Source organism: Cephus cinctus, unplaced genomic scaffold (genome assembly GCF_000341935.2).
Source record: "Cephus cinctus unplaced genomic scaffold, Ccin1 Ccin1_scaffold0515, whole genome shotgun sequence".
Classification (NCBI taxonomy): domain Eukaryota; kingdom Metazoa; phylum Arthropoda; class Insecta; order Hymenoptera; family Cephidae; genus Cephus; species Cephus cinctus.
The window spans coordinates 92,530-109,216 of NW_014333179.1; the positions used below are offsets into that span (position 1 = coordinate 92,530).

Here is a 16,687-nt window from a genome sequence, read left to right on the forward strand (position 1 = left end):
GTGTACCCACTTAACAAATGCGTGTATTGTTAAGAATTGTAATCACTTTGCGGTTTGCTGAATGCGCCTGGCGCAGGGCAACCCGCCACACGAGGGAATTTAAATAAACATGCGCGTTACCGCTACCGCCACCTCTGAGCTTTCACGAAGCTTTTTTATGGGATTGGCCAATGAGTTGTTTCTAGTTCCTTATGGCGCCCATAGATGGTAGGCAAAAATTATAGTTAAGACGCTTGGTTATTTACTGTATTGCGTTTTCTGTGGTCTGTTGGTGACAGTGGGTAATAGTGGGCAAAATGGCACGTCAGCAGCAAGCTGATGTCGATGAGCTGTTTGACGTTAAAAATCATTTTTACATTGGAAATTATCAACAATGCATCAACGAGGCACAAAAAGTCAAGGTAATTATTGTTACTGATGTATTTACTGCGATTATCAAGTTCTAATGTAAACTTTATGAGCATGACTGATTCGGTGCGGCATGGTCACCTTCCACGTATATAATGTGGACTGCATGAAACGGTCTATGCACGTTCGTATGCTTTATTTTCTAATTGTGTATATTCCTCTTTCAGCCCTCTTCTTCAGAAATTGCTATGGAAAGGGATGTCTTTCTTTATCGGGCCTACATAGCTCAACGTAAGTTCCGCGTTGTACTAGATGAGATTAACAACTCGTCTCCACCGGATCTGCAGCCCTTGAAGATGCTGGCTGAATATTTTGCCAATCCTAACCGCCGTGAGGCTATAATGGCAGAACTTGATCAAGCAGCTAATCATACAAATACGGACAATCACAATTTCATGATCGTTGCTGCTACTATTTACTATCACGAAAAGAATTTAGAGTCTGCTCTGAGGATACTGAGAAATACGGAGCATCTGGAATGTCTCGCATTGACTCTACAGATTTATTTGAAGATGGATCGGTTGGATCTTGCACGTAAGGAGCTCAAGGCAATGCAAGAGAAGGATGATGATGCTACATTGACGCAGTTGGCACAGGCTTGGGTCAACATTAGTAGCGGTGGTGACAAGCTGCAGGATGCCTACTATATATTTCAGGTAAGTTACATTTATTTAGTTTATTCGGCAGTATTATTTGTAAGGATATATAACTTTGCAGGAGATGATCGATAAGCATTCTAGTACTAGTATGCTGTTAAATGGACAAGCTACGTGTTTCATTGGTCAAGCAAAGTACGAAGAGGCTGAATCTGCTTTACAAGAGTCCCTGGATAAGGACAGTAATAATCCTGACACTTTGATCAACATGATTGTACTCTCGCAACACATGGGCAAACCACCTGAGGTTGCTAATCGTTATCTTAGCCAGTTGAAAGATTCTCACTTGGAGCATCCTTTTGTCAAGGAATATTTACAAAGGGAAGTTGAGTTCCAGAGGTTGAGGAAACAGTACTCTCCGTCCGCCTGAATCATCCTGGACCATTTGACCGGTTCGATATTCCAAGGCGAACTCCGTTTAACGCTCATAGCCGGTCGTTAGGCGGAGACGCGGTTGGCTTACAAAAATGTTTTAGAGTGATACAAAATTAACCAAACCGCTGCCATTTTCTAATTGACAAACGAACGAATATATTTAAGGCGTATAGGCGAAACTACTACTTTCGCATGTAATAGCCTTTTCTTATTGCACTCTCCCATCTGTATTCGCTCGACTAGAATACCGGAAGTCGTAAGACAGATCAGTAATCGATGAAATTTAGCATAGAGGGATGGTTTTGCGGGTCATGTATACCAATTCCAGTATACCGATAGTATTCCAAGGTATGTAGTAAGATGGTTGCCGGGCGCGTCTCCAAAAGCCACGGACAACGTGAAGGCATTTTAAGTCTGCTTAGTCGAGACAATACGACATGATAGAGAAATATATTATATATATGTCTATACAAGACAGTAATGAGCATTTATTTATTTATCAGCTCCATCCAAAGACCTTGGCCCTATGATTGATAATTCTGAAAAGGTATTTTTTTAAAAATATCAAACATCCACGACCACCTTATGAATTAATTTAATTGGTAAACTTCATTGCCTTCCGGTAACAGAACAAAAATTCAATATTTCTGAATTATGAAAATCTTGGACAGTTTAAACAATTTTTTAACAAATTCTATATCATTTTATAGATATATTTGGAACAGACCCATATGTATTTTTATAACGTCCTGAGTGGCTACTGATACAGGCCGGCAACTGAATAAATGCCGGGTGCTCAGTTCTTATTCGTTCCTTTACTGCGTTGTTGTCTCAATCAGTCTTGTTGGCGATTTTCATCACAAGGGTAGTTTTGTGGTAATTGGTGGAATTGTGGAAAAAATTCATTTATTTATAAGGTGCACAACAATCTCCATTTATATTGAGGTACTTGCTCTTTTATTTTTTCTTAATCTATAGTACTATTAATAACCTATATGACAGTTGTCATTAACTCAGATACAGACAGTTATAACTATCTGCTTGTTAGCTAAATTTTCTTGTTTCTAGTATTGATTGGTTTTCTTTTATTTATTTTTTATTTGTTGTCTTGTATAATTTTACAATTTAGAAATTCTGATCTCTGGATTCCGTGTTGTTTTGCCATCTGTTGGAGCATAGCCTAAACTGATTTTGGCTGTATATCCCAGAGATCAGTAGGGAGATGCACAATGCTACGGTTTTAGGCGATACCAAAAACATAGCGCTAAATCGTAGCGGCGAGTCCGGGAATAGAATTTTGTGATCATCGCGTCCGTCGATAATGCATATCCCGTCGTAGCCGAGCTGAACGTGATCACGAACGGGTAGCCTGGCGGGTAAGAGTCCTCCGCTACTTATCGCTGGTTCCCAAAGCAACACTTAGAACGAGACAACTCATCGGATATAGCCTAAATACTTTTTTTCTTTGCAATCCTAAATTCGATCGCACAGTGTGAGCTCGGTAAGTTTAATATAACAAAAGCAAGCAACTCATGTCTGCCTGCACTGAAGCGTATGATGCCACAAGCATATTTAATACATATTTTACCGATGTTGCGTAGCAGAACGATTGTTGAAACCTATCAGGAATTGTAGAACTTCTCGAGAACTATTGAAAAAGCCTATTGTTGAATTATTTTTAAGAGATTTTATAAAAGTGCGATTCTGGAGCTGACATCCGTGTAGCACCTCCATTTTTGTAATGTTAATATAATATGTATTATATGTATTAATATAATATAATATATATAAATATGTATTTTAATAGAGAGTCCACAGTGTTCTTCTCTCGTCAGCGCGCTATAAACGCGGAATTGGCAAAATCCAGAAGACTCGCGTGGACGAGGAAAAATTATTTAGTACACAGCGGAATCTGTGGTTGATCACTCGGAAACAAGTATAGCTGGAAATATAGTCAGACACTACCGCGCAACATGGGAACACTTTCCGAATGCATCACCAAAATCTCACACAAATATAAGTCAGATCTATGCTATACTTCCGGTATCCGCTGAGTATAGCAAATTTATGACTTTCAGCATGGCCGCTTACATAAATGATTATGGTGAGTAGAAGAAAAAAGGAAAAAAGAAAAAGATCACTTACCCCAGGATCTTCGTCTGCCTTTCTCTTGTCCATTTGTATTGTTCATTTGAGTAGAAGAAAAAAGGAAAAAAGAAAAAGATCACTTACCCCAGGATCTTCGTCTGCCTTTCTCTTGTCCATTTGTATTGGTTATATGTCCAGTACATCTTTCGACACTCGAGGTCCACTTTGGTGACGACTTGACGATTCCAGCCTTGGCCACTATTTTGCACTTCCTGTATTTTCGGTTGCGGACTAATTCTTCACTTGTTACGAATAGACCAATACGCGAATTTTCGCGAACTTTAGATAATGCCTTCGCGACGCACTTATTCAAATGTATCACTTCACTACGTCACACTATTTTTCGTAAATGAAGATAAAGGATAAAGAGTATAGAAAGAGACGTTTCGCGACGCACTACGTCACACTTTTTTGTTCGTAAACGAAGGTGAAGGATAAGGAGTATAGAAAGAGATGGCATGAAATGAGCTGAAGGCCCGAAGAGATTAAAAGAGATGATTTTGATGATACTGATAGGCTTACTACTATACTCTTTCGAAGGGGACTGATTGGAAAGAGGTACAAACGACACTTTCTTGAAGAACTTCAAAAATTGGTGTCTGAGCGTTGTACATGCTACGCACTTAACTAGAATTTCTATAGTTCTAGATAGGTTTTAACAACAGTTCTGCTACGTAACATCGTTAAAATACCTATTAAGGATACTAGTCGCACCATATGCTTCAGTGCAGGTATGCATAAGGAGCTGGCTTTCAGTGTTGTTTTCAGATTGTGCTTCAAATAGTTCCGAAATAGTTCTCTCAAGTACTGAATGTTGGGACCATAGTTCCGCTTGGAACTATTGTTAAATAATGATAGAAGCTAGCACCGCATCGCTGCACTCCTCAACACAGGCAGACATAAGGTGCTGGCTTTTGTCTTAGTAAATCTTATCGAGCTTACACGGTACATTTGAATTTAAGATTACAAAAAAAAAAGGTTTAGGCAATATCTGATAAGCGGCCTCTTTCTAAGGGTTGCTCTGGGAATCAGTTGTAAATTGTGGAGAATCTCTGCCCGCCAGGCTACCCGTTCGTGATCACGTTCAGCTCGGCTACGACGGGATATGCATTATCGACGGAGGCGATGATCACAAAATTCTATTCCCCGACTGTCGCTTACCAACGCAGTGAAACTTCAATAAAACGTCGTACGGCAATCGTCTGCATTACCGACACTCGCTCCAGGCAAGGGTCGAAAAGTAGTCTACGGCCACTCCCGACAGGGGGTGCTGACGGTCTGGGGGACGCAGACCGAAACCGTGCATCTCCCTACTCATCTCTGTATATCGAGAGATATATGTATATCTCTCTGTTATGTAACACTGGTAGAATGTAAGATTCATGACTTCTCTGAAAAATCAGCAGCAATTATTTTGGGTATCTTTATCATGGTGTATTAATATGATAATTACTCGAGATACATTAAGAATAAAAATAAAATCATTTAGTAATGATGATTAAGAATTCCAAGGGTCAGGAGTTTTAGCTTGATGATTGGTCTTGTTGTAAGAAGAATTAAAAACGAGTAGCAGTCTTGTAGAATTATTTGAATTGCAGGTAAGAGAATAGTTGGAAGATCATCTACTGGCAGTCCTTATCCAATGGTGGTTCTACGCTTTTTTCCTCGCAGGGCTCTATTTGATAAATTCATTATACGATTTGTTACAATGTCATCATCCAGTACTTCTTCTACAAGCGATGAGCAGATGCTGCAAGCTGTCAGGAAGATAATACCTGAGTTGACTAATGCCAAGTACAAAGGTCAGGATGGGAAGATAGGAATATTTGGTGGAAGTTCTGAGTACACTGGAGCACCATACTTTGCTGCTATGAGTGCCCTGAGAACAGGAGCTGATCTGGTCCATATATTCTGTACTAAGGACGCTGGAGTACCAATAAAATCCTTTAGTCCAGAGCCAATAGTTCATCCAATCTTGGACCAACCAAATGCAATAAAGAATATTAAACCCTGGCTGGAACGTTTTCATGTAGTTGTGATAGGTCCAGGCCTCGGACGAGATGAAAAGGTTTTTGATGTAATTGCTGAATTAATAGGGGTTTGTCGTGAAGCAAAGAAACCAGCCATAATTGATGCAGATGGTCTCTTCCTAGTCTGCCAGAGACCTGATCTGATCAAGGATTATCCAGGGCTTATACTAACTCCCAATGCCATGGAGTTTAGTAGACTAATGAAGGCCTGCCTGGAAAAAACAATCGAACCAGCATCAGATCCTTTAGTGAGTGACGTGAAGCAGGTAGCTGAGTTTCTTGGCAAAAATATAGTAGTTTTACACAAAGCCGCCAAGGACGTGATAGTTAATGGTGAAAAGGATACTGAGGCTGTCGCATGTGGAGCAGTTGGATCAGGAAGACGTTGTGGAGGTCAGGGTGATCTTCTTGCTGGATCACTTGGAGTCTTTTGGTGGTGGGCTTTAGCTGCTGGACCTACTAAGTGCGCAGTATCTCCTGCATTATTAGCTGCTTACGCAGCATGCAGACTTATCAGGGAGTCGAATGCAGCTACTTTCAAAATTAAACAACGCGGGATGCTAGCTACCGATATGCTTGAACAAATTCAGCCTGTCTTCCATCGCCTCTATGAAACCCATGCAAAATAAGAATTTTTATCTTTCAAGAAAAAATAACCAATGTGATATTGAAGGTATATATAATAAATACTGCATTTATTTAATTAGTGTCAATTTGGTTAAATTATTTTAGCCATCTATTTTAAAAGCTATGTCGTGTACTCTATTGCTGTCCTCAACAACGAAGGAGCAGAGTTTGGGATCTCCAGGTACAAATAAGTACTTTTGATCATGCTACATATCCATAGTAGCTCGCTGATCAGGTAGAACATTCTTCTGTGGAAATTGGTCCAAGAAGGTAGAAAAAAGTAAATCTTTTCCAAAATCTATATCTTTGAAAATTATCCCAGGAAACACATCACGTGACAGTTACATCTCAACATGAATTCTACGTCTTTACATAGCAGCTATGTGAAAGTTGGATAAATGTGACGAACGTATTTACTGGGATCCTTTTCGATATTTGTATGATTTTCATCCAATTCCATGCACGCCTAGAATTGCTTTGAATTTTCTCTATGTACCAGTTCTGGCTGCATCGGTCGGCTGAAGTTACTTAATTGTCAAGTCGGTAATATCACGTCGCTATGCTTCACCAACTGCTGATAATATATTCAACTAGAAACGCCTGTGGCTTAAAAACTTAAGACTACGAATAAAATGTGAGCACTGAGGTATGGTTCCCTCGTACAAGAAGTGTTGGAGGCATATCCCTTGTAAGAGCCTCTAACCAAGCCATGTAGAGCGGTGCCGAAACTGCACCCTTCCTTGGCATCGGCAATGACCTAAAAGCATCCATTGAAGATCATGATCATCATCCACTAATGGGATTTTCGATTGACAGAATTTTTGTAGTCATTAGATATAACCTGGTGCAGAATTGCAGTATGCCAAGAAAATACTGCCAATAGAAAACTCCAACAGAACCATTAACATAGATTCTTAATATTGTCTATCAGTTATGATTAATTAGCTCATAAATACGTACATGACAACGAGGGTAGATTCGCTGGAATTTTCCAGAAGAAGTTCACGAAGTCGCAGCTGTCTGTTAGTCTTCTCCCGCAAACAATCAAGCTCAGCGTCGGTAACAACGCATTCTGCGCAAGTACAGAGGCATATTAAAACAATGCATAGCGAATGGTCTGTAGGAAAGCACGTGACTTACCGGAAGTATCCGAAGTGTCATTCTTGCGAAAATCGGATATGAGCTTGTCAAAGAACCTCTGAGTTTCCTTACGTGGTTCCGTGCTAATGTCATCGACCATCTTCAAGCTTGTATATTTGATACGGAACTTCGCCATTATTTCTGCCATTCTATATAAATCATATATAAACGATAATATACGTACTTTAGAAATAATTGAACGTAATTATATAAACACGTGCGTCGCTTACTCTTTTTCCTGCGCTACAATTTCCTGCTTGTGATTAGCCAGGGCAAAGATACGCATTTTACAGTGTTCCCAGTTGGATCTCGTGCTGATGATGTACGGCAGCAAAATGGTTAGGCCTAAAAAATAACAATGTCTGCCATTTACAAATGAGCCACGTTTCCATCTGATAGCTCGATTGCTATGCACGCTTTCCGAATTACCTCCGTCATCGTAAAGCCACCAAACATCTATAGTTCCATGTTTGTGTTTCTTCTGAAAGATCGTCATGTATTCGGGCACAGTGTTCAGCGCATTTTGTCTGAAAAGGATACAGAAATTATTTTGAGTGAACTTTGACCCTGATAGTAATTACAGTCTTTACTGTAAGCTGAGTTCACTCACAATAATATTTTATCAGTGGCGTGCTTCTTCTTATTTTTCAGTTGATCCTTTACGCTGATATCCACTTGGGCATTTCTAGCCATCGTCGGTGCCTCGACTGATGGATACTCTGTGCCTAGACCAGAGAGTTTTATTAAAGAAATTCAAAATTTTTTTTTTTGTAATTCGTGCAATTTACCTATTGTCGGTACACTCTGGACCCGGGGAATCAATGTACCCATGGAGAGGTTACTGTCAGCATGCATCAGGGTATTGCCTGCCAACTCGTAGCTACTTTGCGCCAAAGTACCTTGTTCGTCATCAGGGAGTGCAGTGCTGTAAGTTAGTCCTGAACAACTCAGTCCTTCAGCAATACGTAGTATAGCGACAGCAAGTCTCTGGTCAAATGTATTGCTGAAAGATTATAAACATGTTGTTAAACCTGGTCCAAGAATCTTGATGAATATCGTGACAATAGCTCACTGTAGCACGTTGAAGTACTCCTGAAGTTCCTTCTGGTTGCACGTAGCCCAGTGTGTCTTGTAACCCATGAGAACTACGTTAGGGGCAAGTTTCCCAACCCCTGTAGCTTGCATCAGAGCAGCAGCACCTTTTTCTAAGCTGAGGCCTTCAACGACGTGATAAAAGGACTTGATCCGGTGTCGCTGAAGCCAGCTGTAACCCTGACGCAGATGAGCTCCTCTAGCGCGGTAAGAGAGTCGACCGGAATATACTTCACCAGCTAGTAACAGCGAGTTGTTCTTTGTTATGAGGTTTGCAAGATGGAGAAGTGCTGGTCTGGAACATGGTGGTCCTGTCAGTGTCAGTATCTGTGGAGCGTAATTCTTCACATGCTCGTCAATGGAGTTCAGCTTGTAGACTATGGAGAGGGCAGTCTTGTAGGTCTGCGCCTGGGTACTGTCACCCCAGTTGACGTCTGGTTTCCTATAGACGACCACCAGGTAGAGTCCGAAGATGATGACGAAGGTGACCAGAGACGTGACCCAGTCGATCAGGAACATTATTGCCACGCAGAGGATGAATCCCATCAACGAGAGCCAAGTGTTGTAGTACTATGAACGATAAGTTATCAAAGGTAAAGTATAAAAGGCTTTCAAGGACGCTTTATAAATGTAATTCATTAATTAATAATCATACCTTAAAGGTCGGCCGCCATCCAAGAGGACGTATCAGGGCTGCGTGGAAGGTGCAGAAGTTTATGAGAGCATAAGAGGCCAGGTAGAAGTTTGAAATGAGTGGTGCAACTGCGTTGAGATCAGCTAAAACAAGTAAAAGTATGCGTTAAGTAAAATGATGAGTTATAAGAAAGTGTTAAAGAAAATAATATATTAATTTCAACTGTTACCTATCAGAAGAAAGCCCGCAGCGACGAAGAAGGTGAGCACGTATCCTCTGTAAGGTTCACCAGCCTTTCCGTAACCCTTACTGAAGTAAATCAAACCTGGGTAAATTCGGTCTCGTCCAAGGGCCTGAATTAATCTCGGAACTGACAATAAATTGGTCAAGGCTGTCGAGAGTGTTGCGGCGAAGCATCCTGCATAGATTAACGGGCCCCAAACGGACATTATTTGCATCATGGAGTAACTATTATGAAGACCATAAGTGCAATTTTTTGGGATGCAATCATTGATAATACTCCCGGTGAAATTGCAACTGGCGTTTCTGAATGCTGCGCCGTCCGTAAGCAAGACACTTTCTGAGACGCAAACATTGACGATATTCCCGTTGAAGTTGCAAGTGGCGTTTCTGAATGCTGCGCTGCTAGCAAGCAAGACATCTTTTGGGATGCATTCGTGGATGAAGTCCCCGGTGAATTCGCCACTGGCGTCCCTGAGTGCTGCGCCGCCCGCAAACAAGACGAAGGTGAAGTAGCTACCCATGGAAATGAGAAGAGCCAAGAGGGTCCCAACAGGTATGCTACTTGCGGGATCCTTCAGATCACCGGAAATGTTTGCTCCTGCCTGAATGCCCGTGACCGACGGGAAGAAAATGGCGAAGACCGAGAAAAAGGTCTGATTCGTCTTCTCCGAGTAACGATAATCCGAGATCCAATTCTCCTTAAATACTTCGCCTGTAAATAGAAAATATCGAAAGATTCTGATTAGACCTGATGACGAGTAAATACCCGGTGAATTTCAATTTCAGAAGACTCACTGGAGAATCCAACAAATCCTTTGGACTCTGCACTGATGTCAGTGGGACCAATCACTGCACCCACGACAAAGTCCAGGATAGCCAAGACGATCACGGCGATCAGGAAGTTCTGGGCCTTGGACTCCCATTCCATCCCTACTGCACATATCAGTACCATCACCAAAATGGCAATGACACCAATTATTCTGACATCATTCACATCGTTGTCATATATTCCAGGTGGTCCAACCAATTCATTAAGAGAGTTGCAAAAACCAATAGTGTTCATGGAGGCGGCGACAGCATTGGCGAAGGCGAAGACAATACCAACCGAGGCCCCAAATTCCGGGCCCAATGAACGGGATATGATAAAGTAGATTCCACCTGAAATAATACATCATTAATCCAGATACTAATCTAAATAACAATTAATTTGCAGTTCCAATGGGTCACGTAAATTATGTCTTACCGCCTTTGACTTCGCCGTTAGTGCAAATGGCGCTCAAACTCAAGGTCGTAATCACGCAGACAACAGTAGAGATGACGATGATGACGATGCTGTGGAAGATTCCAGCCTGAGCGACGACCCAAGATAAACGCAAGAAGAGCATGACCCCCCATATATTCAGGAGACAAGGAATCAGGACACCTTGAATCCATCCTAGTTTTATTCCATGGGTAAGACCCAACTGACCCGTTCCATTTAGCCCAGATTCCAAATTTGGATCCTGTAAGTAAAAATTCAATTCACTTAGATTGATCCATTGTTATCGCAAGGATTAATTCGATTCCATTATAAATAAGAGTGCCAGAGAGATCTAATGAACTTTTCTCCATCAATATAGCTGCCCTTTACTGGCGTGCAAACTTAATATACTGCCAGACCCTAAGGACGATGCGCACTAGCCAATCAGGACAGGATCATAAACGGCGCATAGATCCTTGCGGCGTTTAATCATTGACTTTTTATTGGTAAGTGAATTTTCTAAGGGTTATACCGCTAGACATATTTGAAAGAGAGTCTGCTATCTTTTTAGGAAGACCCAGCAACCAAAGACGCAGCACGTCCTTCGAAATCTACATTGGCGTCAAGACCTTCGGACATAGGCATGATATTTTAGGACGTTAAGACTCAAAGATGACTCGGTTATATAAAGGAGTTCAAGAGTGTATGAGTCGATTAACCATAAATACGGTATCACTGATCACGAGACGTAGATAGCCGACGTTCAAACGTCCAGTAAATAAAACCGCAGCGTCTTACACATACAGGTCGATAGAGGGAGCTATAAAAGTACTCTGGTTTGATCCAACGAGATCTGGAGTAATCACGAGTGAAGCAGCTGTATCCAGTCAAAGACAAATTCAATACGAACGTATTGAATGACATGTAGGGGCGTAGACACTTACTAAGACCAATTCACAGATGCATCAACGTCGGTTTTCAAACCCTTATAAACGAAGTTCCACTTGATTTTCCACTTGATCGCAAGTAAACTAAATTCTGGCAGATCTTTTGACTCAATCTGACCATGAAGTATCTATAAACTCTACCAACTTGGTACAGGTGGCTGCCTACCTTGACAGGATTTCCTTCATGAAGGTCACTCAAAGATGGTCTCTTGGCTCGTCTGCTCAGTCTATAAAAACGAGACGAATTATTGCCAAAAGATCTTGCCTGTCCAAGTAAATTTGTAATGATTTTTTGTAATTAAGACTGCTGTCCAACTATTCTACGTGTACTGACGCACACCGCTCCGTTTATGTGTAAACACGTAGATTAGCTTAATAGCAGCTCAGAGGGATATTAAGAAATTTACCTGTAATGATCCAATCTTGGTACCACGTCCCAGAGCCCATTGACGTTCAACGTCAAGGTCGGTGACCTTTTGTTATTTGGTTCTCCACTTGCGGCGTCACTGTCCTCGCGATTCCTACTTTGAAATATACCCTCCATGTTGGTGAATCTGTGAAAAAAAAAATTACTTAAAATCCACTAAATGCCGAATGAAAGGTTGTGCTACCTAAATGTAAGATTTTACGTTACTGCTAACGTTTATTATTCTTTATCATAAATGTATAAGCTGGCCAATCGTAAATGACCGGAATAACTTTTCTATGATTATCCAACGTCCATCGACGGTCACTGTCGAAGACTGCGTCCATGTTCTATCGTTAATTTTGTCTTCGTTATTGCACCGTGCACTGAGACCACGTTATTTCGAAAGACTTGCATTGCCGGCGACACTACACTGATGTAAAAATTAAATAGCTGCAATATAGCCAGTAGCCATTAACCAGTTAGCGTTTGGTCGACAAGTGAAAATTGTATTGCCAAACAGGGTAAGAGCTTTAGAAGCAAAAGCACGAAAGACAAGAGAGAAAGATAAAAGTTGTTTACAATTTTCATAAATTTCGACACTTGCTAATATTAAAAAGTCCACTGGGCCACAGGTGGGTTTACTTAAATTGTTATAGCAGCCACGTAACACCGATTCGCTATACTGTTACCGTTTTTGTTGATCTTTGCTACTGATATGGTTTACTTCATTAGCAAGTTCGTAAACTCTTATGTACATATGGATAAGACATTTGTAAATTGCATACACATTATCGCGAGTTGCACTACCATTGCCTTCTAAAATTCATAATTGTACGTAGGCGAGTAGCACGTGTCAAATTCTAAGCGTTAACTGCGATAATAGTGACAATCGATAGAGGATGCCAATAGGTAAAAGAATTAATTAATTGAAAACCGGTTTGAAATTAACGATTTTATACTCCCGGGCTGGTTCCTCTTAATATCGCCTACAATTAACGATAGGTAAAACAGATTACTCAGTACTGTGTATAATTATTATACTTTGTAATTCGCCTATTTTATCAATGTTAATTTATATATGACGTCAGTTTCTTATTCGTCAATTATTCTTGGATCTATACTGTGCATTGCCTTGTTAGCTCATAATCAGTTCTTTACGTAAGTTCTAAGGAAACTGATACAAATTGTCAGAGCAATGGAAGAAGTAAATAATATTCTAGTACCAGAGCTTCGCTCGTATTGCCACAGGCAATTAATCATTTGACGTGATCTTGTTGTGCGACGCTTTTCTTAAATGATAATCACTCGATCATTGATCCATGAAACGCCTAGGCGTCACGGCGCCCTAGAGCTTCAATATTAACGGCGACGGTTCAGATATTTTTATAGATTCAAATATTCGAGATATTCAGGATAGTCGACCGCACGTCTTATATATTGACATTGCATTTCCGGATACTGATACGTGCGCGTGGAGGCTGCCAAATTAAACAAATTTCTAAACCTCCGGACGTCCAGGTTCGACGCTATTTATAATCGACTCTCACGAGTTCCAGAAGCACTTTAGGAAATTCATATTACGAGACGGCGAAACGCTTGTCGAAAATTCCATGGAATTGTATCGCGAGAATAAAAGAACGGAAGTTACACTGTGGGCAGTACTAGAAAAACTGACGTCTCGTTAGCAATCCATTTTTTCAAAAAAATCCTTTGTCTACTTTCCGCTCCAGAATCAACGGCACTGATTTGTATATTTTTTTTTGGAAAATTCCTCCCGCCATCAGCGTGTACCACCTGTCTGTAATTTATCCTTTATTCTATCCTTTGGCTATTCCTAAATTCATATAATTTCTCATTGTTTACGTGCACTGTTTTCAACGGGAATCCAACTTATTGACCAACTAAAGTAGACGACCCATTTGCGTTCGCCATCATGCAGACGGTTAGGAATTTAAAAACGTGTCATACGGTTACCCAAATTATTTTCGAGGGCGGGAAATTCAAAAGCGGTTGACAAATCTTTAAAATTGTTTATAACACACACGCGCACTACGCGCCCGTTTAACATATACACCTTATGCGACTGGAGTAGAGAATGACGATCGACGACGATCGGTAATATTCAAAGACAGCAGATAGTAGTAACACGACATATGATTGGTCCACTACTTCCAAGAGTGATTCAAATCCATCTGAACCGCTCTCCGGAACGTATTGAGGAAATCTAACCCCCCGCAAATCATCCGGAAACTCCAGAACCGTCTGCTACCAGCGTCCTACGTCCCACGTCTTATTCCTGATGGCTCAGAGGGACTCACAACACTAACTAAGGAACGAGCTATACGTCTGCTGGCTTTTCCTTCACCGTGGCTCTTCCTTTTTCTCCCACCCTTCGCAAGGACATGATACACATTAACTTTTAAGTTTCGACATACCAATCTCTAGCCCAAAGGCTATGTGCCTTGGATATTCAGGAATCTTTTTTCGACATGTCCGAAGGTCCGTTCGAGAGAATGGCACGCTGGCAAGAAACATGGAGGAAGTTGGGACTAAGTAAAAAATAGTTTCTCTGTTTTCTAATCTAAACTCCGTTACCTCCTGATAAAGTCGAATTTCCCTCGCGAAACGTGTCCTTCGTTTCCGATCATTTTTCAAAATAATTTTACGTATCTCTTAACACTGATCACTCTGAGATGACTTCACAGAATCCTTAAATTACGTGGAACGTTAATTCCCGGCTGTTACTCTTCCTTGACGTGTTCACTTCTCGCGCATCCTGGGATTGACTATCGTCTCTTGTATGGGACACCTCTGTATATATCTCCTAACTGTCAAAACCCACTCTGATACCGCGTGCGCAATACGTATAGCATGCTCGCTTGAAAGATACTGTTTTCTTATCGAGGAATCAATGTAGCAGAGTGTCAAGTATGAGGTAATCCTTAAGGTGTCTTTATATTAGCAAATGCTTTGAGACGTTGAATTGCTAGAAATTCTGCCAAACGGCTTATGAGATGACTCCTTCTTTCACCTGTTACCTATAGATACAAAAAGAAGGTGTGAAAAAATATTTTCAATTGGTAAAACCTTTTGGGAAAACACACCTCTTCCGGCATCCGAGGCTAAGCTTTGAGTAATTTATAATGATATGTTAGAGAATTATTAATATTACTTGAGCTGTTTTCTTCACCTTGATCAGTTTGACAGATTTAACTGATTGCTGGTTATTGGATCGATTGAAGAGAGTCGCGCGTTGACGAGTCCAGGACTTAAATCCCACTGATAAGTTTCAACACTAAATGGCTCATTTATAGGAGCCACCACCGACCGTAGAAATTGTCGACCCCCGTGCATCACCAGTGAGTTAGTTAACCCCGATGGCAACCTCTGAAGACATCCAGTGGCGTAAGAAAGAAAAGGAAATACGTCCTTTGCAGAATAAACCAGTTGCAATATGTTTTCGGTTCTGTTCGCCTTCTTTCCTGGATCAAATAGCAGAATGCTTATTTATAAAAAAATAATTGGCACTGGTAATCTCCAGATATATACTGACTTATAATCTTGATGAAATTGCGTCCGTGCACAAGAAGGCTTCTACTAATTTCGTGGTGACATCTCATCTCTTTCCCATCACGTCACGACGCTCTTGAGTGATGTCCTGAGAAATGAATAGTATCGATCACTTCCATTATTTATGAAAATCTCATATTTCACAGTGCAATATAATTGGACGTCTTACCACAAACAAGGAAAAGCCAATTAGTTCAACCTTGAATTAAATATTTTCCTCGTTCACCCATTTCAAGATGGGAAGACCAGCTTAATTTCAACTGAAAATCCACTTTGGTCGTGATGCCTCAATATTTCTGCGTGAAAATTTTTTTGACAGGTCACGAAACAATATAGTAAAAATTTTAGCAAGATGTACGTCGCTTTGCATACAATTTTTTCAAACTGGATATTCATGATTTTTCAGTTAAGCATATTACAGTATTTTATTCTCGTATATACTTTAGTGACTATGAAAAGCTGTGCTCTGCTAAGCATATTGAATTATGATCTGTCAAAAAACTACTCGTGAAAGGTTTCCATATTTATAGGTGAAACTGAATTCATTGTGTGATACCACATTTGGCTGTAAGGGTGGAGACTTCTCTTGATCCTTTTAGAATATTACAATGTATCTCTGCGTTACGACCTGCATGGTATAATTCATTTGTTAGCACCCACGTCAAACAGTATGTTTACGTGGAAAGGCTTAAAGCGTGTAATAGTCACCACAGTGTGGTTAGCTAGTCTTCTTATATATACACCGTCGAATACATATTCTTTACGTAGAATTATTAGAATTCGTCTATCTAAATTAGCGTGACCATATGAAAAACTACTAATGAACTTGAGTCTTAGAAGTGTTAGTTATACGAAGTAACGTGAGAATTATGAACATAGTTACTATTAGTATTCCCCTCTTGGGTCCCCTTCTGACAGCTCAATAACAGCTCAAACTGATAGTTCATTGTTTCAGGATTGAAAGTATGAACTGGATAAATGATTACGAGAAAATGAATCCTCTTGGTGATACATGGAGGGATTCGGTATACCGTAGATTAATTTCATTGAACTCGTACCACGGATTTCTGAAACAATTAAAATTAATTCGGTTGCTGTTCCTCTCGATACCGTTTCAATGCCGCCGCTGCCATGCGTGAGAATAGCACATTAGATTTCAGGCAAATCA

At 40.5% G+C, this 16,687-nt stretch overlaps 3 protein-coding genes across 13 annotated transcripts; 2 read left to right on the forward strand and 1 right to left on the reverse strand.

Annotated features, from left to right (window-relative positions):
- The first annotated feature begins 127 nt into the window (after positions 1–127).
- LOC107268313 (coatomer subunit epsilon) lies at positions 128–1,914 on the forward strand. The gene is made up of 3 exons (XM_015740971.2): positions 128–401; positions 576–1,064; positions 1,126–1,914. The coding sequence occupies exons 1-3, from the start codon at positions 297–299 to the stop codon at positions 1,432–1,434; spliced, it is 903 nt and encodes a 300-aa protein (XP_015596457.1). The 5' UTR covers positions 128–296; the 3' UTR covers positions 1,435–1,914.
- Positions 1,915–2,069: 155 nt separating this feature from the next.
- On the forward strand, positions 2,070–6,320 carry LOC107268312 (ATP-dependent (S)-NAD(P)H-hydrate dehydratase). Of its 5 annotated transcripts, none has more exons than XM_015740965.2 (2): positions 2,070–2,384; positions 5,186–6,320. In XM_015740965.2, the coding sequence occupies exon 2, from the start codon at positions 5,230–5,232 to the stop codon at positions 6,244–6,246; it is 1,017 nt and encodes a 338-aa protein (XP_015596451.1). In that variant the 5' UTR covers positions 2,070–2,384; positions 5,186–5,229; the 3' UTR covers positions 6,247–6,320. The 5 variants fall into 5 exon arrangements, with proteins under 5 accessions (XP_015596451.1, XP_015596454.1, XP_015596453.1 ...); XM_015740968.2 differs by lacking the exon at positions 2,070–2,384 and adding an exon at positions 4,894–4,960; XM_015740967.2 differs by lacking the exon at positions 2,070–2,384 and adding an exon at positions 4,911–5,005.
- Positions 6,285–15,600, reverse strand: LOC107268310 (bumetanide-sensitive sodium-(potassium)-chloride cotransporter). 7 transcript variants are annotated; one of them, XM_015740957.2, is made up of 17 exons: positions 15,503–15,592; positions 15,140–15,431; positions 14,545–14,987; positions 11,948–12,094; positions 11,707–11,767; positions 10,597–10,855; positions 10,149–10,511; positions 9,340–10,065; positions 9,132–9,253; positions 8,457–9,046; positions 8,173–8,387; positions 7,995–8,109; positions 7,814–7,911; positions 7,615–7,729; positions 7,385–7,533; positions 7,205–7,316; positions 6,285–7,001 (listed from the first exon to the last, which is right to left on the reverse strand). In XM_015740957.2, the coding sequence occupies exons 3-17, from the start codon at positions 14,595–14,597 to the stop codon at positions 6,866–6,868; spliced, it is 3,261 nt and encodes a 1,086-aa protein (XP_015596443.1). In that variant the 5' UTR covers positions 14,598–14,987; positions 15,140–15,431; positions 15,503–15,592; the 3' UTR covers positions 6,285–6,865. The 7 variants fall into 7 exon arrangements, with proteins under 7 accessions (XP_015596443.1, XP_015596444.1, XP_024941402.1 ...); XM_015740958.2 differs by lacking the exon at positions 14,545–14,987 and having other exon boundaries at positions 15,503–15,591; XM_025085634.1 differs by lacking the exon at positions 14,545–14,987 and having other exon boundaries at positions 15,122–15,431; positions 15,503–15,591.
- Between the last annotated feature and the right edge of the window lie 1,087 nt (positions 15,601–16,687).

Excerpts from the sequence above, each read along its gene's own strand:
- LOC107268312 (XM_015740965.2), top strand. The coding sequence starts at position 5,230 with ATGGTGGTTCTACGCTTTTTTCCTCGCAGGGCTCTATTTGATAAATTC.
- LOC107268313 (XM_015740971.2), top strand. The coding sequence starts at position 297 with ATGGCACGTCAGCAGCAAGCTGATGTCGATGAGCTGTTTGACGTTAAA. Across the intron at positions 402-575 it reads ACGAGGCACAAAAAGTCAAG|CCCTCTTCTTCAGAAATTGC; the intron begins GTAATTATTGTT and ends TTCCTCTTTCAG. Across the intron at positions 1,065-1,125 it reads ATGCCTACTATATATTTCAG|GAGATGATCGATAAGCATTC; the intron begins GTAAGTTACATT and ends ATAACTTTGCAG.
- LOC107268310 (XM_015740957.2), bottom strand. The coding sequence starts at position 14,597 with ATGATCGGAAACGAAGGACACGTTTCGCGAGGGAAATTCGACTTTATC. Across the intron at positions 10,066-10,148 it reads AGGATTTGTTGGATTCTCCA|GCGAAGTATTTAAGGAGAAT; the intron begins GTGAGTCTTCTG and ends TTCTATTTACAG. Across the intron at positions 9,254-9,339 it reads TGCGGGCTTTCTTCTGATAG|CTGATCTCAACGCAGTTGCA; the intron begins GTAACAGTTGAA and ends TACTTGTTTTAG.